This window comes from Heteronotia binoei, chromosome 18 (genome assembly GCF_032191835.1).
Source record: "Heteronotia binoei isolate CCM8104 ecotype False Entrance Well chromosome 18, APGP_CSIRO_Hbin_v1, whole genome shotgun sequence".
Taxonomy (NCBI): domain Eukaryota; kingdom Metazoa; phylum Chordata; class Lepidosauria; order Squamata; family Gekkonidae; genus Heteronotia; species Heteronotia binoei.
This window is the reverse complement of record NC_083240.1, coordinates 1,238,512-1,261,324: the sequence shown is the minus strand read 5'-3', so window position 1 is coordinate 1,261,324 and position 22,813 is coordinate 1,238,512. Positions and strand designations below refer to the sequence as shown.

The following is a 22,813-nucleotide window of genomic DNA, read 5'->3' as shown; positions in this document are numbered from 1 at the left end:
GAGTTGGTTCCACCAGTGGGGGGCAATTGAGAAGGCTCTTTCTCTGGTAGCCTTCAGTCTCGCCTCCCTCAGCCCGGGGATTGACAGTAAATTCTGCGATCCGGATCTAAGTACCCTCTGGGGAACATGTGAGGAGAGACGGTCCCTCAGGTAGACAGGTCCTTGGCCATATAGGGCTTTAAAGGTAATAACCAGCACCTTGTAGCGAATCCGGAATACTATTGGCAGCCAGTGCAGTTGCCGCAGCCCTGGCTGTATGTGCTCCCGTATAGAGAGACCCAATAACAGCCTGGCTGCCGTGTTCTGCATCAACTGCAGTTTCCAGATCCGAGACATGGGCAGCCCCATGTAGAGGGCATTGCAGTAGTCTAGTCTCGAAGTGACTGTTGCATGGATCACAGTTGCTAAGTCACTGCGCTCCAGGAAGGGGACCAACTGTCGTGCCCGCCTAAGGTGGAAAAAGGCAGATTTCGCAGTGGCGGCTATCTGGACCTCCATAGCCAATGTGGGCTCCAGTAGCACCCCCAAGCTTCTGACTTTGGGCGCCGATATCAGTGGTGCCCCATCAAAAGCTGGTAGAGGGATTTCCCTTCCCGGACCACCACGACTCAGACAAAGGACCTCTGTCTTCATCAGATTCAGCTTCAGACAACTCAGCCTGAGCCACCCTGCCACAGCTTGCAGCGCCAGGACGAGATTTTCTGGGGCAGAGGCCGGCTGGCCATCCATCAGCAGACAGAGCTGGGTGTCATCAGCATACTGATGGCAACCCAGCCCAAATCTCCGGGCAAGGGGGCGCATATAGATATTAAACAACATCGGGGAGAGCACTGCCCCTTGAGGCATCCCACAATTAAGCGGATGTCTCTGGGACGATTGTCCCCCGATTACCACCCTTTGTCCTCAACCAAGGAGAAAAGAGGAGAGCCATTGCAAGGCCAACCCCTGAATCCCTGCATCGGCAAGGCGGTGGACCAGCAACTGATGGTCGACCGTGTCGAATGCCGACAGGTCCAACAACATCAGCACTGCCGACCCGCCTCGATTCAGATTTTCACCCATCCAAAATAAGTCCATTTAAACTCTACAACCCTGGCTTCCACATCCTCATTTGGAGAAATGCATTCTAAAAATCTTCAATCTTGTGAATAAATATTTCCATATTTTGCTAACCCTCTAAAATAATAAAAGACTGTTCAAAATTCATATTAGAAGACTACATGAGATGCTTCAGTGTGCAATAAACTGCTTAAGGAAGGGAGGTGATCTGGTTATAGCTGGTCATCCCTAAATGCTCAGCTGCCTTGGGCAGCTCACATGATGGCAAGAGCGGGGTCACTTTTATGAGCCGAGAAAGTCACAGGGCTTGAAAGCTCCCGGCCTCTCCTCACCCACCCAAGAGAGACGAGGGACACAGCAGCACAAATTGCTCAACCAAGTCAATAACAGGAATTGGTATCTTGGTTGTCAGGATTCAATAGATATATAAATACAGAGCAGGAAATTGATTTTTATTTCGATTCTACAGAAACAAGTCTCTTAGCGTCCCCTCTGGGCTTTTTAAGAGAAAAGGCTTCATTCCACAAGGATGCTGAATCTTGAAGTGCCTCCTTGGCTAAGGGGGAAAAAGAAGAAGAAAGAAAAGCAGAATCGGTTTGACCACAGAGATGGCCTCTTCAGCACGCAATTACCCAAGAACTTAATCCCTCTGCCTGCCTGCCTGCCTACCTGGTTTCAGCTATTTTCCTTTCAGGCCCTTCTCAGGACTTCCATGGCTCAGAACAAGAGCATGGAAGAGGGGGGGGGCCTGCCAGGGCTGTCATCAATCACAAGAAACAGCAAAGATGGAAAGAGTGCCTCTGAGTACATGCAGAGTCCACAGCTGCTTCCATACAGCAACCCTCCCTCACTTTGCAGTCACTGCAGAGGCATTAGGACGGTAGCTCAGTGCTAGAGCATCTGCTTGGTAAGCAGAAGGTCCCAGGTTCAATCCCTGGCATCTCCAAAAAAGGGTCCAGGCAAATTGGTGTGAAAAATCTCAGATTGAGACCTTGGAGAAAGAGCCGCTGCCAGTCTGAGTAGACAATACTGACTTTGATGGACCGAGGGTCTGATTCAGTAGAAGGCAGCTTCATACGTTCATTGCCAGCAGCAGCAGAGTGTCCACCTGCTCGGGAACATTCTAGGTGTCTTTCTCGTGGCTGCCCACCCGCCCCTCCAATCTGCGCCACCAGTCAGCTTTTTATTGTTCTTTTTAAAAAGAGAACAAGTGGTCCTTGCCATATGCAGGTGCTGCAGGGGGGGAATGGTGCCCGGACGGAGAAGGGCCCCTGTGTTGTGGGGAGGTTCAAAAGTGCACCCCTCCCCTTCCACACAGCATGAAAACCCACACGGCCTACAATCTGTCAGGACAAGGCAGGCAAAAGGCCTCAAAGAGGACAAAGGGAGGGCCATGCTGGGTTTGGTGACTGGCAGGGGCCCTTCTTAACCCTGGAGATGCCCAGAGCTGACCCCGCCATCTTCCACGGGCAGGGCAAAGGCTCCTGCTCCAGCCAGGCCCCAGATTGCTGCTGCTGCTTTTGTCCAGCAGGGCAAGGGTGCTGCAGCGTTCCTGCCAGGCGGGCGAGAGGGAGCCCCAGGGCCTGCCTGTTTAGAAATTCCTCACTGGGGACAGGGAAGAAAATCTCTGCTTGAAAACCTATCAACAAGCAACAGCCCTCCAGGGGGATTCTCCTGCACGGGAGCCGCTGCTCTCCTCTCGCTTTCTCTAGCTCTGACCTTTTGCTGCATTACAGATTCCCCCTGAAGGGATGCAAAAGAGGCTGGGCTGGAAACAGGAGAAGTTGCACAGAACGGCTTTTGAAGAGCTGCTGCTGCTCGGTGGCGGCGGCTGGAAGAAGCAGCAAGGACGTGTTCAAGGTTGGCAGGCAGCCCCACCTGCCTGCTTCACACATCCGCAGATTATGTTTTCAGTTATGCAAAGAAGCTTCAAGGCCACTGAAGGAAAACGGGCCAGTGGGGCCAACTCTGAGATGCCTGAGAGAGGCAGCCATCTTGCGCTCAGCCCCAGTGCTGATCCTGCACCCTTGGGGGGGGAGGAGGACCCCAAGCTGGCTCACTGCTGCACGAGAGGAACAGCTCTCCCCCCTCCTCCCGTGCAAGGCAGCGGCAGGTGAGTGAGATCCAGAGAAGTTGCAGCTTCTTCCCTTCTCTGAGCAAACCTGGCTGCCCACCAGATGCTCTCTGGCACTCAGGAACAACTGGAGGGGAAACTATTAAGTCATTTAATAATGTATTTATTCGTGTATCCTGGGTAAGATTTTGCTGATGAGAGATGCCACAGTAAGAAGAGGAGTCCTGCGAAGACACATCTGCATTTCCCAAGAACTTGGCTAGACCTCATACTGCAGAACACCCCCCTCTGGTCAGCCATCTGATTGTGATCGTTCATCATAGTAAGAATGACCGTAGCCTCAGCTTGCGGGTGCTGCACGCCGAAGGAGGCTTCTGAGCCACCACCCCATTTCTGCAAATCCCACAGCTGCTCTTGACAGAACGGAGAAACAAAAGATCCACTTCCGCCAACGGAGGCCTTGCGTTATCTTTCACCCGTACTTCCATTTCAGGATGGAAATGCTGGAGCCTCCAAGGCAGAGAGGCCAGTTCTGCTAGGGGTCCACCCACCCCGCTTCTCACCGAGTCGAGGGCTCTTCCCTCTCAGGCCCACCCTCCTCATTGGAGCGTCTGTGCCAGCATTCACAGGCGGTGCACCTCTGGACTACGAGACCCACACACACACACCCCTCCGGATCATTGGCGGAAGACTCTCTCCACCGCAGCCAGGTTGGAAAGCTCCCCTCTGGCTTTTCGGTGAGCGTCAGCAACTCAAGTATTGAGCTAAATGCGGTGCTGGCATCCAGGCCTACAGACAGGGCCCCAATCCCCACTGTCCTGTACTCCTGAGTCAGATGGCGGCGGGGAGGAAAGGCAGGCAGCTCAAGCCAGAACCACAGACCAGAACTCTCTGCATCCAGGGGACTGGACGATGGGCAGAGCTGGTCTTGTTCTGCGGCTCAATTGAAGGCTCCAAGGCCTACTACATTCTGGGCGAACGGCTGCCACAAAAAGCCATGCGGCTGTTGCCCTCAAGTGCCCCCCTGCCCCTTCCTTCCTCCGGCTCCTCACATCCGGCCAGCACTTTGCTCCAGCCACTGCTGCTCTCCGCGTCCATCCCAGGGCTCTGAGCTCACCGTCATGTGCTCGTGACACCGCCACGGCAGCCCAGCCCCCACTGCTTTGACGGAGAGCCCATCCGCAGCATCCCGGCTCCCAGCATGGCCATTTATTGCCTGCATTATAAAATCCTGAATATTATGTTGAAAATGCTGACACAACCCTACCTGCGGCGGGAACAGCCGCATTTATGTACCTCAAAATGTCTATATAAAAACGGAGCACCTATAAATCCTGCAGGGCGGCAGGAGAGATATAAAAAGTCATATTAGTATTGACGAGGCATCAAGGTGCCAACGCAGAGCCTGTGTGCCAGTTTCTCCTGCGGGGGGGCGGGGGGAGGAAGGGGGATAGAGCTGGCACTGCTACATCCGCCAAGGAGGATGGGGAAATCCTCCTTGCCCCCAGGGGCAGGGCTGGCACAACTGTCCTTCCAACAGCGGTGCTGAGTCTCCTGGCACAGAGAGCCCAAAAGGCCACATGGAGCATCGCGGGAGGGCCGTCCGTTGGCACAGCTCCCCTCCATGTCAAGGGGACCCCATCAGCTTTGCCTCTACTTCCTGAAAGTGGCACTGCCCACCAACCACCAGTCAGCCCAGCTTCCAATGCACCAAAATAAACCAGAGGCCACAGTTTCTAGTCCCCCTCCAGCTGGCTGAAGCAGCTTGCAGGACCACAAGAAATAGAATGCATTGCAAGAGAAGCCAGCAAGAAATCCATCTCCAGTCATCCCAAGAACTACCAGACAAAAAGCAACCTGAATCCTAGAATCATAGAGTTGGAAGGGATCTCATCCAGTCCAACCCCCTGCACAATGCAGGAAACTCACAAATACCTCCCCCTAAATGCACAGGATCCTCATTGCTGTCAGATGGCCATCTAGCCTCTGTTTCAAAACCTCCAAGGAAGGAGAGCCCACCACCTCCTGAAGAATCCTAGAGTGGGAAGGGACCTCCAGGGTCATCTAGTCCAACCCCTGCACAATGCAAGGAACTCACAAATAGCTTCTTCATTGGATTGTCATTGCTGTCAGATGGCCATCTGGCCTCTGTTTAAAAACCTCCAAGGAAGGAGAGCCCACCACCTCCTGAAGAATCCTAGAGTGGGAGGGACCTCCAGGGTTGTCTCGCCCAACCCCCTGCACAATGCAGGGAACTCACAAACACCTCCCCCTAAATTCACAGGATCTTCATCGCTGTCAGATGGCCACCTAGCCTCTGTTTAAAAGGCTCCAAGGAAGGAGAGCCCACCACCTCCCAAGGAGGAAGCCTGTTCCATTGATTTGTACCCCTGAGAACTAGCCTTGCTTCTGGCTACCAGACTTCATGGTTCAGGCCTGAGCTGGTACTGCTTTGAATGGCTCACAGGACAAAGTGTCCCCCCATTCAAACAAATTCCCTGGACGCAGAAGGCTAGCTTGCTGAACTACTGGGGGTGGGGCTCGTCCTGGGGGGATCAGGAAAGTTGCCCTACCATCTGTTCATCAAATATCTGCCCCAGAAATTCTCTTCAGCACAAATAAGGGGGAGGGGTTTGCCCCTAGGACATGCAGAATGCTTTCCCCCAATGCCAAATGGCACAAAGAACTGTCACTTCTTTGGGATAGAGGGGTGGATCGTCAGAGAACTTTGAACCTCAACAACTTCCATTCTGCATCCCCACTGCCACCAGATGACAGGGCTTTTCCAGTGGTGGTCCCTGAACTGTAGAACATCCTCCCAAAGGAGACTCTCCTGGCCCCTTCATTAATGGACTTCCAACTGCAGGCCCAGGCAGCAGCTCCAGCAGGCTTCAGGCACAATAGGCCAGGCCTGACTCTTGCGTCTTGTCTGACTCTCGTGGTGCCATCTGTTGCCATTCAGTTTCCGGATACACTGTGTTTATGGCGCTGTGAACTGTGCTATAAACTTTTCATGTAAAGTCAGTTCATAGACCACAGTTATAAATACACACACCCCTCCTACTAAGAATTTTCTTTTGGCCTGGGTGGGATTTGTGTGTGTCTTTCTGTATTTATGTTTAGAGTCACAACCTACCCTACCAACTGGGACCATTCCCAATAATTTTCACCAGAGACACACAAAGATGAAGCTTCCAGCATGGTTCTAACACCAGAACAGCTACTACAGGAGATGTCCTGAGCATTTCCAGATCCTAAATACCCCCTTCCTCCCAAAAAATATGTTTCCACCTACAAGGCAAATCTCACATCCAGAGAAATGTTTGAGGTTGGGGACCCAGGACAGAGAGAAAGGCTGTGAAACCCTCATCTAGCACTGCAACTCCAGTCTGAATCAAGCCCCCCCACCCCTGACACCACCTAGACAGCAATTTTAAAAACACACTGAAAATCTGATCTTGGAGGGTTAAACATTTTGTCTGGTCTGACCTTCCGCAACTCTGCAGTCGAGACCTTTGCTCCCCCAGCATGGCCTCAAAAACTCCCACATGAGAAGCATCCACATCCACATAGGACTGCCCTACTTTCCTTTCGAGCCATTTTTGAAGACAGGAACACCCCTCCCCCTCCACACACACACGGTTTAATCTTGCAGACATTGGAAATGGCTTTACATCGTCCCCGGTCCCATTTGAAAAATGGGCTCCTCCAACCAACCACTTCCATTCCTGGCAGCTGTTTGTGAGGCAAGACTAAGGATATTCCCTCTGCTAAATCCTGTGGCATGAGTGGTTTCTTTTCCTGCACCATGCTGGAATCACCGTAATGTCACACCACATCTCGCTCTAGCAGCAAACCACCTGAAAGAAACCCGAGCAGATTTTCCAAGCCCCCATCCTGCTGGAAACACACACTGGCGCATAACAATAGTTCTGTAACACAGCAGCGAGAGAGAAGCAAGCTTATTGCACCGATGCCCTCAACCCCAGGCAGCACACATCCCCCTTCCTGCACCTGAAGCACCCACAGGGCATTTGGGGCTGGAAAAGGCTATCCCCACTTTACAGGTCTGGAAATGGAACATGGAAGCAGGGGCTTGGAGAATCACAGAGTTGGAAGGGATCTCCAGGATCATCTAGTCCAACCCCCTGCACAATGCAGGAAACTCACAAACCCCTCCCCCTAAATTCACAGGATCCTCATTGCTGTCAGAGGGCCATCTAGCCTTTGTTGAAAAACCTCCAAGGAAGGAAAGCCCACCACCTCCCAAGGAAGCCTGTTCCACTGAGGAATTACTCTAAACTCACAAACACCTCCCCCTAAATTCACAGGATCTTCATTGCTGTCAGATGGCCATCTAGCCTCTGCTTAAAAACCTCCAAGGAAGGAGAGCCCACCACCTCCCAAGGAAGAAGCCTGTTCCACTGAGGAATCACTCTAATCTCACAAACACCTCCCCCTAAATTCACAGGATCTTCATTGCTGACAGGTGCCATCTAGCTTCTATTTTAAAACCTCCAAGGAAGGAGAGCCCACCACCTCCCAAGGAGGAAGCCTGTTCCACTGAGGAATCGCGCTAACGGTCAGGAAGTTCTTCCTAATGTTGAGCCAGAAACTCTTTTGATTTAATTGCAAACCCTTGGTTCTGGTCCTACATTCTGGGGCCACAGAAAACAATTCCACGCCATCCTCTCTAGGACAGCCCTTCAAGTACTTGAAGATGGTGATCATGTCACCTCTCAGCCGCCTCCTCTCCAGGCTAAACATCCCCAGCTCCTTCAACCTTTCCTCATAGGACTTGGTCCCCAGACCCCTCACCATCTTCATCGCCCTCCTCTGGACCCCTTCCAGCTTGTCTAGATCCATCTTAAAATGTGGTGCCCAAAACAGAACACAAGACTCCAGGTGAGAGTTTCAGGCTGACTAAATGGCCAGGTGGGGAAACTGAGGCAAGTTCACATGAATGCCCATACTGGTGGTTAGGTTGGGTGCTCCCTGCCCCCAGAGCTGCATACACTCAGAAGAAGTCAGGCACTTCACACTGCTCACAATCAGGGTCAAAATCAAGCACACCACAGAACCCTCCAGTTACCATCTTCAACAAAGCACCTTCCAGGAGGTGCTGAGAGGGCGTCAGCGTGGCAGATGCGGTTCAATGTGGCCAAGTGCAAAGTAATGAACATTGGGGCCAAGAATCCCAGCTACAAATACAAGTTGATGGGGTGTGAACTGGCAGAGACTGACCAAGAGAGAGATCTTGGGGTCGTGGTAGAGAACTCACTGAAAATGCCAAGACCGTGTGCGATTGCAATAAAAAAGGCCAACGCCATGCTGGGAATGTTCTTATGTTCTTATGCAATGTACCCGTGCAGTTCCCATTAACTGATGCTGTGGCTCAAAGCCAGGAATCTGAGAAGTTAAAGTCATCCCTAGTCTCTGCACTGCTTCGCACAACACCTGCTTGGGGAGCAGGGGCCCAGCAACGCCTCTCTCCCCTTCCACTCAACACACCTGACATGCACACACACAACACATACATAGACCCCTCTGCTGGGTCACAACTTTGTCCAGACCACCACAGTGGCATGAACAGATGGCTGCTGGAGTGTTTGCAGAGGGCAGCCAAGTTGCCCATTCAGTTCCTAACAGTGGGAAACGGCCACGGCTTGTCCTGTGGACACCCCCTCCCCCCCACCAACTTGTGCTCCGTTCCAGTGGAAGGAGGTGTGCTGCGGTTCCCTTGATGGTGCTGAATTCAGCCCTTTTCCATTTCAACTGGGCTGTCGATGCAAGAGGCCCACATTGCGGGAGTGATGGAGCCAAGCACAGCTGTGCAGAGAGTTCCAGAAGGTGCACCAAAGATGTATTGATGCAAAAGGCTCTACACCTGGCCCCCCCAGAGCGCATGTGCGCCAGCATGCAGAAAGCATTTCATTTAAAAGGCTGTGGAACCGCCAGCCTTTTGCTTGCAACCTTTCCCCTCCCCCCATGCAGATTTGCTCCCAAGAGACCAGTGGAAAAACAAATAGCCCCCCCCCCCGCCGCCACACACACACAGGCCATTCCCTCCTAAAGCACCAAGTGGGCTTTTATGCCTTTGGAAGTAATGTATTTGTGGGGGAGGGTCAGGGTGGGCAAGAAGAGAATCTAGGTCAGGACAGTTCTGAGCATAGACATTGCCCATGGTGCTTGGAGGCTGTCCACAGAGCCATTTTGGTGTAGTGGTTAAGTGTGCGGACTCTTGTCTGGGAGAACCGGGTTTGATTCCCCCCCTCCTTCACATGCAGCTGCTGGAGTGACCTTGGGTCAGTCATAACTCTCTTAGAGCTGTTGTGCTGAAGAGCAGTTCTTGAATGAGCCCTCTCAGCCCCACCCACCTCACAAGGTGCCTTTTGCGGGGGGAGAAGATATAGGAGATTGTAAGCCGCTCTGAGTCTCTGGGGTATAAATCTGCAGTCGTCTTCTTTATCCAATGGAAATGGTGCTTGGGGAGTCATTAGGAAGACTCTGCCCTTTCTAGAGGGACCAAAACATCCCCTGAGTGCAAGTGGGAAACTTGGAACTAGTTTGAGTGACCTGGGCTGGCAAAAGGCTTGCTGGGCCATGCTGGGGGAGGGGGGAGGTGCTCGGGCCTGCTGCACCCTTCCCCCCCATGGACACGGGGCCCTTACTGACCTTGAAATGACAAGCTCTCAGACACACACACCCCTTAAAAAGATGCTGCGCAAATGCAGCTTTTTGCCTGACTCTTCCTGATCACTCTACAAGACAGGCTGCATCTGTGTCCACTTTCCTGGAGGGTGACCTAAGGCTCAGGGAGGTGAACGGAGCCCTCAGGCTGGACTGGAAATGAGCAGATGCAGCCAGCAGAGTTCTTCCTGCGGGGAGCACAGGACTGGCTCACCACTGCCCCAGCCCAGCTCCCTGCTAAACCACTCACAACTCTGCAACTCCCCTCATCTCTCCCACCCACAGGGTAATCTTTTTTCCAAACTCCAAAGCTCCCCTTACTGCAGCCTTTCCAACCCCTTGATCATTTCAGCTGCACACTTCCAGCTCTACAATATCTTCTTTGAGATGAAACGCCTGGAACTAGTTAGGGACAAGAGCCAGCGGAACCCTGCAGACAGCAGAGCTAACTAGCAAGCGCCACCCGCGAGCTGACAGAGGCCTCGTAACCAGCAGCCCCCGTCCAGCACCCATGGAGAGTTTTATGATCCTGCAGCCGACCTCCGCGGCCCAAGCGGGCACAGTTCAGCCTGGCTGAGTGCGGGCAGCAGCGTGTTGGCCTCATGAATAATAGAAGGGAAATGCTCAGAGGGAGGCTGCACAGTTGGTCAGCCGAGAAATTTGCAGCATCAATAAAGATGCCCCGCTATCCATCTCCGCTGCGGTTGCCGGTCCTGTTCCGAAAGGGTGTCCCGGGGAGGGAGCGGCTCTGAGGTGGAAGCATGAGACCTGCCCACAACACTGCTCTGACAGCACCCCATTTACATGCCACAACAGCGCCACACAGTGGCCAGACCGGAGGAGTCGTGCGGCTGGGTGGGCTTACTCAGAGGGTACTGATCTCTCTCTGCCCTGGGCTCTTTCCAGGGACAAAACAGTCCCCGGCCATTAAGACAGACCAAGACAATCCACAAGGACTGTGCGAACACACACCAAAGTTCTCCACGAAGTTCTCCTGTGTACTCTGCACTCATCTCCTTTGGGCCTGTGCAGGAGAACTTCCTGCTGGATTGGACCCAGCGTTCAGGCCCACCCAGCTCCCATTCTGCCACTCGAATTGGCCACCTAAAGCAACAGAACTGCCTTGCTTTAAGAACATAAGAGAAGGCATGTTGGATCAGGCCAATGGCCCATCCAGTCCAACACTCTGTGTCACTCAGTGGCCAAAAAAAAAACCCAACCCAAGTGCCATCAGGAGGTCCACAAGTGGGACTAGAAGCCCTTCCACTTTGCCCCCCTCCAAAGCACCAAGAATACAGAGCATCACTGCCCCAGACAGTTCCAATAAAATGCTGTGGCTAATAGGTGCTGATGGACCTCTGCTCCATATTTTTATCCAATCCCCTCTTGAAGCTGGCTATGTTTGTAGCCGCCGCCACCTCCAGAGTCATTGAGAGCATAAGAACATAAGAGAAGCCATGCTGGATCAGGCCAATGGCCCATCCAATCCAACACTCTGTGTCACACAGTGGCCGAAAAAATTATATTTATATATATATATATATACACACACACACACACACATTTAGCCACTATCTTTAATCCTTCCATCATATAATAATCATCCTCTATCTTTTGATTTGGTGGGTGATAAACTCCCATAGTTAAATTTCCTTTTGGGACCTCTATTTCGACCCAAAGCATTTCTAGAAGGGAATCTAATTCTCTGACCTCAGTCTTACTGGACTGTATACCCTCTCTGACATACAGAGCCACCCCACCTCCAACCCTTCCCTCCCTATCCTTCCGATAGAACTTATATCCTTTGCTGTGTGACTCCTGCTGAGACACAGAAACAAAGGCATTTTCCGGAGACTCGATAGCCAAGGCTGCAAGACACCCGCATCTCCTAGAGAGCTCACCTCGAACCCTTCGCTAAGAAAGGCAAGACTCTGGAAGACTCAAACCACCACTGTTCCTGGACTCTGGAAGACTCAAACCACCACTGTTCCTGCCTCAAAGCAGAGGGAACTCCAAGCTTTACACAGCTGCACAGCATAACAGCCTCTTCTCAGGTTACTTCTGCTCGCCATTCCCAGGCCCTCAGAAAAGGAGCGCAACAGCAAGCCAAGTGCAACAGGCAGTCTGCCTCCCTTTGCCTTTCCACGCGTGCTCCAATCTGCCGTCCCTCTCCTTGCCTCAGCCCAGTCTTACCTGCGCCTTCAGAGTGGCAGCATCGAGCACCGTCACTTGGTTGCCACAGCTGGCCCAAACGGCATCATCCAAGCTCAGCAGAGTTCGGACCGGGGCCAGCCCCACTGCCAGGCAGGTGGGCTCGGCTGCCGCATCCCAAAGCCCCCCTGTGATGTGGGAAAGGAAAAAAAAATCAGGTTCCAGCTGACAGAAAAGAGAGAGGAAAGCAACTCACAAACGGAAAGCTCGGCCAAAGAGAGCAGGGGCTGAGGCAGGCAAAGAGGCAGAGAGAGAGAGAAAGGATGAGTAGGAGCGAAGCTTCCACAGACTCCCATCTCTGGCGAGGTTTCTCCACGGCTTTAAGAGGCAGCCCCCTCCCCGATGTGTGCAAGAAGAAAAATCACAACAATAATTATTGCTACTTCAGCTGAAGAACTGTCTTGTTATGTTGACAATCAGGTCCTGCTGACACCTCGCACTTCCCTCGCAGAAATCACAGTTTGCCAACATTCTGCTGCTAACAGTTACACACACGCACAGAGCTAACATTTAGAATGTCGGTGGTATGTGATGTCACTGCAGCTCAGCCAATGGCTGGAGGGAAAAGGAGGCCTGGGCAAGCTGCAGGACCTAGTTCTCAGGCTATCTGATGCAGAGCTGTGTGGCCATCTTGTTTGTGACATTTGCCAAGGATACCAGGCGCTTTGTCATTCCTCGTGGCTACCAGACCCGTGACAAGCAAGCTGTGAAGAAGATGATATTGGATTTATATCCCGCCCACCACTCCGAAGAGTCTCAGAGCGACTCACAATCTCCTTTCCCTTTCTCCCCCACAACAGACACCCTGTGAGGTAGATGAAGATATTGGATTTATATCCCGCCCTCCACTCCGAAGAGTCTCAGAGCGGCTCACAATCTCCTTTCCCTTCCTCCCCCACAACAGACACCCTGGGAGGGAGATGAAGGTATTGGATTTATATCCCACCCTCCACTCTGAAGAGTCTCAGAGCGGCTCACAATCTCCTTTCCCTTCCTCCCCCACAACAGACACCCTGTGAGGTAGATGAAGATATTGGATTTATATCCCGCCCTCCACTCCGAAGAGTCTCAGAGCGGCTCACAATCTCCTTTCCCTTCCTCCCCCACAACAGACACCCTGTGAGGTGGGTGGGGCTGGAGAGGGCTCTCACAGCAGCTGCCCTTTCAAGGACAACCTCTGTGAGCTAGCAGATACAAGTGGAGGAGTGGGGAATCAAAGGCAAGTGGAGGAGTGGGGAAGGCAAGAGGTAGATCAGGCACACTGAGGGAGGGGAAGGAGACAGAATGCAGCTCCCATCTCCCCTCCTGTACTTAAGGCCAGACCTAGTAAAACGTCATTTTTCAACCCAATATGCTTCCCGATTTCCCCCGGCTCCTTCTGAGTTTGAGCCAGACATCAAAAGGTTAAGGACAAGGCCACGGGGGTTTCCTTTGCATTGTGTGCTCCACCTGCCCTCAAGCCCTGCAGAACAGACTGTCCAGGTCTTCCACACCTGGCAAGGCTTGACTGGTCATGCCCAAGGGAGAGCTGGCAGTGGAAGGGCCACCATCAGGACCCCTCTTTACTTAGACATGTTGTGGTAGTTTTCTGGTTCGGGGCGAGTGTTCTGGCTTTAGAACAGGGCCATTTCTGGCTGCAACACAGGTGAGATTCCAGGTTAGCTACCACACCTGTGAGCCTGGCAAGGAGCTGAAAGAGGGGAAGGGGCGTTCTCTTTGCCGTAGGTCTCCAAGATTAGAAGTACTCCCTGCCAGGAGAAAATGGCTAAAACAAAGAGGTTTGCTACCAGTGTTCCCTCTAAGCTGAGTTAGCATGAGCTAGCTCACAATTTTTTAGTCTCCAGCTCACACATTTTTGTCTCAGCTCAGAGCAAACTAATTTATGCAGCAGCTCACAACGTTAATGTTAGTAGCTCACAAAGTAGAATTTTTGCTCACAAGCTTAGAGGGAACACTGGTTGTTACGTGTGTGGGGCATGGTAGGCTGAGGAAGCACCAGCAAGGACGGATTCAGCCCCCCACCCCTGCCCCACTGCTAAGGCAACTCCGAAGGTGGCTTGCTGAGATGGCTCTGCAAAGAAAGAATAAGTGGGAGGGAGGCAGGGAAAGGACACACCTTGACATACCTCTCCTCTACCACCTCTGCGGGTTTCTGCTTCTTGGTGACTGTTCCTATCAGGTTCCCCAGCACAGCATGCCCCTTCCCCGCACACACCACACAGGCGGTGCAGCAACCCACAATCCGTGTGTGCTTCCCTTCCACAGTTCACACAGAACTGACCCCACTCTAACAACTGAGCATTATCTTGTTGTTTCAAGCAGCAAAATGTCTCTTGATGCTTCTGAAAGCAGGAGGAGGCACACGAAGATCAAACGGCAGCGGAAACCACGGATGCAGCCAGGAGGTCCTAGAGCTGCCTTAGCCAGCAGGAGTGCCTTTGGCTGCTCCCACCTACCCGGGGCAAAGAGGCACAAAACCCAAGCAGGGCGGTGGAGGGGGGCTCTTAATGGGCTTCCGGAGCAGCCTCAAGAGAGCTCCTGCAGGTTGCTCCTTCATCTAGGAGGATCTTAAAAGTGTAGTGTTTTTATTACAGGCTAGGAATAGCAAAGCAGAGCTCTTGAGAGCCTGACAAAAGCAAAACTGGAATCAGCACCCCATTCCCCTCCACCAAGAAGGGGTGGGGTCAGTGCCAGAGAGCCAGTTTGGTGTAGACGTTAAGTGCACGGACTCATATCTGGGAGAACCGGGTTTGATTCCCCACTCCTCCACTTGCAGCTGCTGGAGTGACCTTGAGTCAGTCATAGCTCTTACAGAGTTGTCCTTGAAAGGGCAGCTTCTGGGAGAGCTCTCTCAGCCCCACCCACATCACAGGGTGTCTGGTGGGGGGGGGAGGTAGAGGAGATTGTGACTGCTCTGAGACTCTGAAATTCAGAGTATAGGGTGGGATATAAATCCAATATCATCTTCTTCTTCAGTGTGCCTGCCATTTTGTGCTCTGGCTCTTGTCCATTGGCTGGCTCAAAGCCCCGCCTATATAAGGGAGGAGCTTGAAGCACATCACTGATATGTAAGAGGGACCCTCAGCAGTGCCCCATTTGACGGTCTCACCCCAAAGACTTCACTGTCCCATCCACTGGGCAAGCTAGGCATTTGCCTAGGGCGCCAGCAGGGCAGGGGCACCGAATTTCTTCAAAATGTTAATGCCCGGGAATGGGTGGCACTCATGATCAGCGCCGGGGCAACAGCGACAAGCGAGCCACTGAAAGAGTGGCCGCACCACTGCATCCTCCCCAGTTCCTTCCCACACAATCCAGGAAGGAAGTGGGGAGGAGAAAGTGGCATGGCCACTCTTTCAGCAGCTGGCTTGCCGTTGCTGTCCAGGCACTGATCTTGAGCGTGCTGGAGGGGCGGCATAGAAGCCGCCAGCCCCTGGTGCGTTGTTACTCGCCGATTCTCTGATCGCCAGGGGGCCTTTAAAAAGCCTGAGAGCACGGCACTTCACCACCCATTCCCGGGCACTAAAATGGTAACAAAGCGACAAGGGAGGAAGGAGGTGTCGTGGGGAGCGCGGGGGGGGGGGGGGCGCCGCCGCATGCTGCTGCAGAGAGGCAGCAAGGTTGCCTGGGGCCTGCCACCCAAAGCACACAAAAGAAAGAGAATAAAAGCAGCCACATACAGAGAACGTCCCAAAGGTTTCCTTCTGCGATTTGCACAGATACCTGCAGGCAGCAGCCATTACACGGCCCCTGCCCTTTGCAAGATGTAACATCAGATTAAACCTTTGCTCACGTTCCCGCATCTGCCTGGGAAATGCATTCTTTCCCCTCCACCCCCCCCACTCCACACATGCTCTAATTAAAAGCCATAAACGGCTTATCAAAAGCTAATTAATAAAAAGCAATACACTGCCAAGTGAAGTCTGAAGCTCCACGTAAACATCCGTTCATAACCCTGGAACAGAGGGCAACGAGCTGCAGATTGTGGGTGGTTAATGGAACACGGAGAAGGAGGGAGACGAATCACTGTCAGGAAAGCCCACCCACAGAAGGGAGGGGGGAGTTATCCCAGGCTGTCGAGACACACAGACATCCTTCGCCCTGTGCAGAGCTGTCCTTTTGCCCCACTTAGCACCTGCCTTGCGCTGAACACACCTGAGCCCAGCCTCCCAAGGTATGGCACGATGGGAACCCCCAAAGTGCAGAAGTGGGCGATTGCCAAGATAACTCTGTGTCGCAGTCAAGAGGCCTGAGCTGCACGTGCCCACTGAGGTGGCAGGGGTGTTAAGTTGTTCCAATTCAGCACGTGGAATTGAAATGAACTGACCCAAATGAGGGCCTCTTTGTTCATCCAAAATTTACAAGGAAGGAAAATTAAAGCACGTTTGACAGGTTTCCCCGGCAGTAAAATGGCCGTTTTCACTGCAGCCGGAGAGAACTGACAGCCAATCAATAGGAAATTACAGAGCTTTCAAAGTGGGGCTTTGTCTTGGGACTGAAACCTGGATTCCAGACATTGCATTCTGAACACCAATTAGCATAAAAGGGGTAGGGGGGGTGGGGAGAGGGTTTTCCTCCTGCTGCTACAACAAGCAGGAAATTAAAATAGATTGTAAATTAATTAAAGTCACTTGGAAATCAAGTGCGGATAAAACCTTCCCCTTGAGGGGAGCACTGGGGAGCAAAGAACACACCGACTCACTTTATTAGTTGAAACATGCTGCATTCCAGTAGTTGGGGGCACTTTGGAAGTTCTCAGGTGGATTTTTCTAAGTTTTCTAAAATGATAGTTGACACACACAGCTGGTATTATGGATAACAAAACTGAAAATACACGGAGGAGGATCTAAGTTTGCTTAGCTCAGATATGCTTGTAAAATTCACCTCTTCCTACATTTTTCTGAGAGCCAGTTTGGTGTAGTGGTTAAGTATGCAGACTCTTATTTGGGAGAACTGAGTTTGATTCCCCACTCCTCCACTCGCAGCTGCTGGAATGGCCTTGGGTCAGCCATAGCTCTGGCAGAGGTTGTCCTTGAAAGGGCAGCTTCTGTCAGAGCTCTCTCAGCCCCACTTACCTCACAGGGTGTTTGCTATGGGGGAGGAAGATAAAGGCGATTCTGAGCCGCTCTGAGATTCAGAGTGGAGGGCAGAACATAAATCCAATGTCAGCATCTTCTTTTTTTCCAGTTGCAGAGCATTCAAGGGTTAGATATTTTAAAGGGGGAAGGAAGCAGTGCATAACAGGACATGTTTTATATTGCCTATAAAATATAGTAATCAAGACTTAGGAGTGGAATTCCCTTTCTTGAAAATGTGCTCCCCACCAACACAAAATTTTGAAACTGGAATAAAAATGTGAAATTTGGAATTCAACCTTGGAAAAGATTCCAAATTACCAACCTGAATAAAATTCTACAAGGCATTTCTTGTGACAAAGGGTAACCAGGTAATCAATTCAAATATGCAGAGAAAAGCATGCCACCAGTGCAGATGTGCGGGAAGAAACTGCCCAAGATTTAAGTTACGGGTCTGCTTCCAGCATTTCCTCAGCTGAAACCTCACCTGTACACTCAGTGAGTGAATTTCAGCAAGCTATTCCGCTTCAGTCTTTCCATCTGCAACATGAGACTAATAACACCAGCCTACATTAAAGATTCTAAGGAGGCAATGACTGTGAGAAGGCCTTTAAACACCTGCTAGGTGCTATCAGCGTCAACCCGCCGCTCCAACACTCACCACTGTTTCTAGAGTAAGCAGCTACAGTTCCATTCTGCAGGCCAGCAAATAGAAAGTCGGGGCTGTGTTTCAAGCAGAGCACTGGCTGGAGCCCAGGGCTTTTGCAGGTCAGGAGGCACTGTGTCCCTGTGTCCACGCTTCCATAAACCACGATGCTGGGGAGGAATGTGCACGGGCAAGACAGAAGCACAGGGTGAGAGCTTGCCAGGACAACAGAGCAGAGCAAGGCTTGAGACACCTGCACAAAACTAGAATACAACAAGCGGCCCCTAGTGGCCAACTGGGGAGCAGCTTCACCAGCTTATGTTTTCCCCCAAAGTGCCGTGGGGGAAGGAACCACTTTTGGCAACATTATGGGTCATAAATCAGGATAGGGCTTTTCCAAAGCTTCTCATGGAAGCTAGCTTTCAGTGCCAGAGCTCAATCTGAAAATATATGAGGCAGGCAGGTGAAACCCTTTCCCTCCTGCCCTGGAGCAGTTACAACCAGATCACCCGAAGTTGGCAGGAAGGGCTCACCTCTGTGCTTCAAAGGGGTTTCCCAAAAGGTCAGATTAACGTAGAGCAAATGTTCAGCTGTGCAATTCACAGCATCACAGCCTTCCCCCTCTGGTGGGACTCTGGGAGGAGAGCCCACCTTGGCAGTCCTAGTTAAGAGTTATTTCTGTTGATGTGGCAAAATAAATGCATAATCAATCTGGTTAACGGCACATTTCCAGGGATAATAGCTCCGCTCAGAAGTCGGAGATAGCCAGGAGACGAGGGAAACCCAACGCTTCTCCTCAGGGACAAAAGACGGATGAGACCAAGATTTAAAAGCCAGCTGCTACGATTTGAACATCTTGGTTTCCAGCTTGGTTCTCACTCGGTTTGTGCTTCCTCAGGTCAATTTTCACCAGAAAATCTCAAACGCTTCCCAACGTGACCTGCTTATCAGTTGTGAATGAACGGTGTAGAAATGTACATCTAGGCTGCGTTAAAAGTGGCGCACAGAAAATGAAAAGGGTTTCGAACAGCGACAACAAAATAAAGCAGGCTGAAACAGATGACGATAGTAACAAATGAAACAAAAAGGATGAGAAATGACCCTATCGGCACATCCCTACCAAACAGGTCCTGCCCTTCTTGAGCCCGCCCCCATTGGCTCCTCACCTGCCATCCCGTAGCCCCAGGCAAATGGCGGGCTGTGGCAGCAGCGGGGGCTCAGCGGCTGGTTGGGAAGGATCTTCCGTTTTCTCCTCTTCACTCCTCTCTGGAATGTATTCCATGCAGAGGACCTGGGAGGCGACGGGGAAGGACTTCACCGTCCGAGGCACAGCACGGTTCAGAGAAAAAATCTCCACCTGGCCCCCAGCCCCCTCCTGGCCGCCCCCAACCTAGAGGGCAAGACAAAACACTGGCGTGACCCACTGGCCCCTTGGCAGGAAAGGGGCTCTCCAAAACAGTCTGGCACTGTCTTTGCTCACCTAAAAATATACTCAAACAAACTGTAAACAAACAAAAAGGCAACAGAATAAAAAGCTGAGCATTTACTGGCAAGAATTTGAAATTAGTTTCCCACAATCTGCACCAGAATTTTTGCCTGTGTTTGTTTGCTAACAGACAACTCTGCAGACATTTCCTTTTTCTTTAGGAGACCAGGGTATGCAAACATTGGATCTGGCAAGCTGGAACTTAGATAATTTTTAGAATTTGGCTTTTAAAAATTTTCCTCCCAAAACAGATTAAAAAAGGAAAAAAGGCCTTAAAGGGACAAACGCTCTGTTTTTAAAAGGTCTGACATTCTGTTCTAGACTGAATGCTCCCAAGAAGTCATGGAGTTAAATGAAAACAGCGCCCCAGTGAATCAGCACACGCCTGGCAACAGGGGACTGGCTCTCTTTGCCTTGGGTTCTCCACCCCCTTCAGCCACAAGGACCACTGAGAATTGCAGCATCATAAGATCCGGAAAGGGTGGGGACAGGAGGCTTCTGTTCTCTCCAGGTGGGGGAAACACATCCAGCCCCAGGAGAGAGCCCCCTGGCTGGGCCTAACCGAGGGTCCAACTACACAGAGGGTCCATGATCAGATCTCTTTTGAAATTTAGCTCCAAAGAGCTGTCACAGGGGCCCAACAAGGATTGGCAGTCAAGTGCTGGGAAAAATAAAGTGAAGTCTTAGTCCTTGCACCTTTTCCAAACTGAATGCCAAATGGAATGAATTCCCAAATGCCTTCCAGGGTGCTTCAACCCAAGGGAGGGGGGAGATAGAGGCACAGTATGGGTCCCTGTCTTTCCCACCCCCCAACCAGAGCTTAACACAGCTATTAGAAGAGCTGGTTTTTATACTCTGCTTTTCTCTACCCTAAAGAGTCTCAAAGCGGCTTACAGTTTCCTTCCCTTCCTCTCCCCACCTTGCAAAGTAGGTGGGGCTGAGAGAGGTCTGAGAGAACAGTGACTGGCCCAAACTCACCCAACAGGCTTCAGGTGAAGAAGGAAGGGGGAATCGAACCCAGCTCTCCAGATTAGAGTCTGCCTCTCTTAACCACTACAGTACGCTTATACTGTGTCTAACACTTCCTACTTTCTTTCGGTCTGCTGTAATCCCAGTCTTATTACATTACTTATTAGACATCTCATCCAATTGATTGCAGTGCCCTACAGTGCATAATCTGCCTTGAGTGTCAACGAGAAAGGCAGACTACAAAGCAAACAAATTTGTCAGGAAAGCAGCCCTGTGGAAGAGCTAATGGAGTTCTGATACTCCTTCCCTCTACTTTGAAGGCAGTTTGACCAGCTGCTGGGGAACAACAACTTGGGGTGTGGGGGAGGGAGTTTTGGGACCCTGCTTGTGTGGGGGGGCATAGAGATGACTGACTAGAAGAGCCCTCTGTGGTCTGATCCAGCACAGCTGCTGTTCTGCCATCTTTCTGCAGCCTAAACAAGGAACTGCTACTTCTCCCGCTTTCACCCCTGGCTAAAACAGCAGGGTTGACGCCATTTCAGAATCCTGCCAGATCAGTCTGATCACAGGTGACAGCGGGACAAACGCCACAAGCAGGAACACCGAATCTCTCAAAACACTTCTAAACCTCTTGGAAGCTACCATCCGTCACCAGCCTCCCAAAACTGCCTCAGGCACACGCTGAGCATATACGACAGAGTTACTTTTTCGCCATCTCACTGCGTGTGGCACGGGGGAAGGGCTCTGGCTGCTGGCCTGCTGGGCCCCGAGAAGAGAAGGCAGAGGTGGAAGGGGCCTGGCCCCTCCTTTCGGCCTCCCAGCAGCCCGTGGTGGAAGAGCTTGGTGATGAATGCAGACCCTCCCAGCCCAAATCTGTCTGGGGATCGCATCTGCAAACTCTACAGATGCATGTCCGGTCTGGCAGCACGGCGACGAGGCTGCTCAGGACATTCGGACACATACTCACCCAGAGATAGCCTTGCGGTAGAGAAGTGCTGATGGCCGAGAAACCCAGCAGAGAGGAATGGACGGGGCTGTGTACGGCCGCTCCAAGCTGAGCAAGGGGAGAGATGAGAGAGAGAGAGAGGATGTCAAAAGCCCCACTGGCATAAAGGAGAGCTGAACCTGCTCCCCCCCCTCCTGCTTCCTCCCAAACTGCCCTCCCCCTCCGCCTGCTGGCTGCCTTCCTTTGCCTGCCCTCTTGCTGCCTCTTCCAGAGAGCCAGTTTGGTGTGGAGAGCCAGTTTGGTGTAGTGGTTAAGTGTGCAGACTCTTATCTGGGAGAACTGGGTTTGATTCCCCCCCTCCTCCACTTGCACCTGCTGGAATGGCCTTGGGTCAGCCATAGTGGTTAAGTGAGTGGATTCTTATCTGGGGGAACCGGGTTTGATTCCCCACTCCTCCCCTTGCAGCTGCTGGAATGGCCTTGGGTCAGCCATAGTGGTTAAGTGCGCGGACTCTTATCTGGGAGAACCGGGTTTGATTCCCCACTCCTCCCCTTGCAGTTGCTGAAATGGCCTTGGGGCAGCCATAGTGGTTAAGTGCATGGACTCTTATCTGGGAGAACCGGGTTTGATTCCCCACTCCTCCACTTGCAGCTGCTGGAATGGCCTTGGGTCAGCCATAGTGGTGAAGTGAGCGGACTCTTATCTGGGAGAACCAGGTTTGATTCCCCACTCCTCCACTTGCACCTACTGGAATGGCCTTGGGTCAGCCGTAGTGGTTAAGTGCGTGGACTCTTATCTGGGAGAACCGGGTTTGATTCCCCCCTCCTCCACTTGCACCTGCTGGAACGGCCTTGGGTCAGCTGTAGCTCTGGCAGAGGTTGTCCTTGAAAGGGCAGCTGCTGTGAGAGCCCTCTCCAGCTCCACCCACCTCACAGGGTGTCTGTTGTGAGGGAGGAAGGGAAAGGAGATTGTGAGCCGCTCTGAGACTCTTCGGAGTGGAGGGCGGGATATAAATCCAATACCTTCATCTACCTCACAGGGTGTCTGTTGTGGGGGAGGAAGGCAAAGGAGATTGTGAGCCGCTCTGAGACTCTTCGGAGTGGAGGGTGGGATATAAATCCAATATCTTCTTCCTTCTCCCCGGCTTCTCTCCTTCCTCCAGTGCCTTTTGCAAAGGAGGAGGAAAAGCACGAAAAAGCCTCACCTGGGTTCTAGACTGGAGAGCTGGCTCTCACAGAACAAGAGTCATCTCAAACAAAGGGCTCCCAAGAGAATAAAAGAATTTTGGAACCAAAACGCGTGAAACTCGCTTATCATTTTTATTCTGCGCGACCCTGCAGTGCTGCTCGGTGCCAGAGGCGTCTGCCACTGGGCCCTGCTTCAAGGGAAGGCTCCTTCCGCTGAAGAGAAGTGTCTCTGCCAGTGGAACGGACAGATCCAGGGGATCCAGCCTGAAGTTGCCTGTTGAGGGCTGATCTGAGGGCTGCCCCTCTGCTCAGTGGCAACAACAGCAATGGATGGGCCACCATCAGTACAGGCGTCCGAAGCGGCAGGCTGACCCCCAGCTGCACCCTTGGTCTCACTTGCTCTGCACTGGCCAGTCTGAGAGTCAGCGTGGTGCAGCGGTTAAGAGCGGCAGATTCTAATCTGGGAGAACCAG

General features: G+C 52.1%; 1 protein-coding gene across 4 annotated transcripts in view; it reads right to left on the bottom strand.

Annotated features, from left to right (window-relative positions):
- Window positions 1–22,813, bottom strand: part of ARHGEF10L (Rho guanine nucleotide exchange factor 10 like) — a 102,330-nt gene that overhangs the window by 7,898 nt on the left and 71,619 nt on the right. For all 4 annotated transcript variants that reach the window (XM_060259024.1, XM_060259028.1, XM_060259026.1 and 1 more), the window contains 4 exons: window positions 21,175–21,261; window positions 18,919–19,142; window positions 17,768–17,922; window positions 12,017–12,162 (listed from right to left, as the gene is read on the bottom strand). In XM_060259024.1, the coding sequence (XP_060115007.1) occupies window positions 12,017–12,162; window positions 17,768–17,922; window positions 18,919–19,142; window positions 21,175–21,261 (612 nt within the window). The remainder of the gene's footprint in view (window positions 1–12,016; window positions 12,163–17,767; window positions 17,923–18,918; window positions 19,143–21,174; window positions 21,262–22,813) is intronic.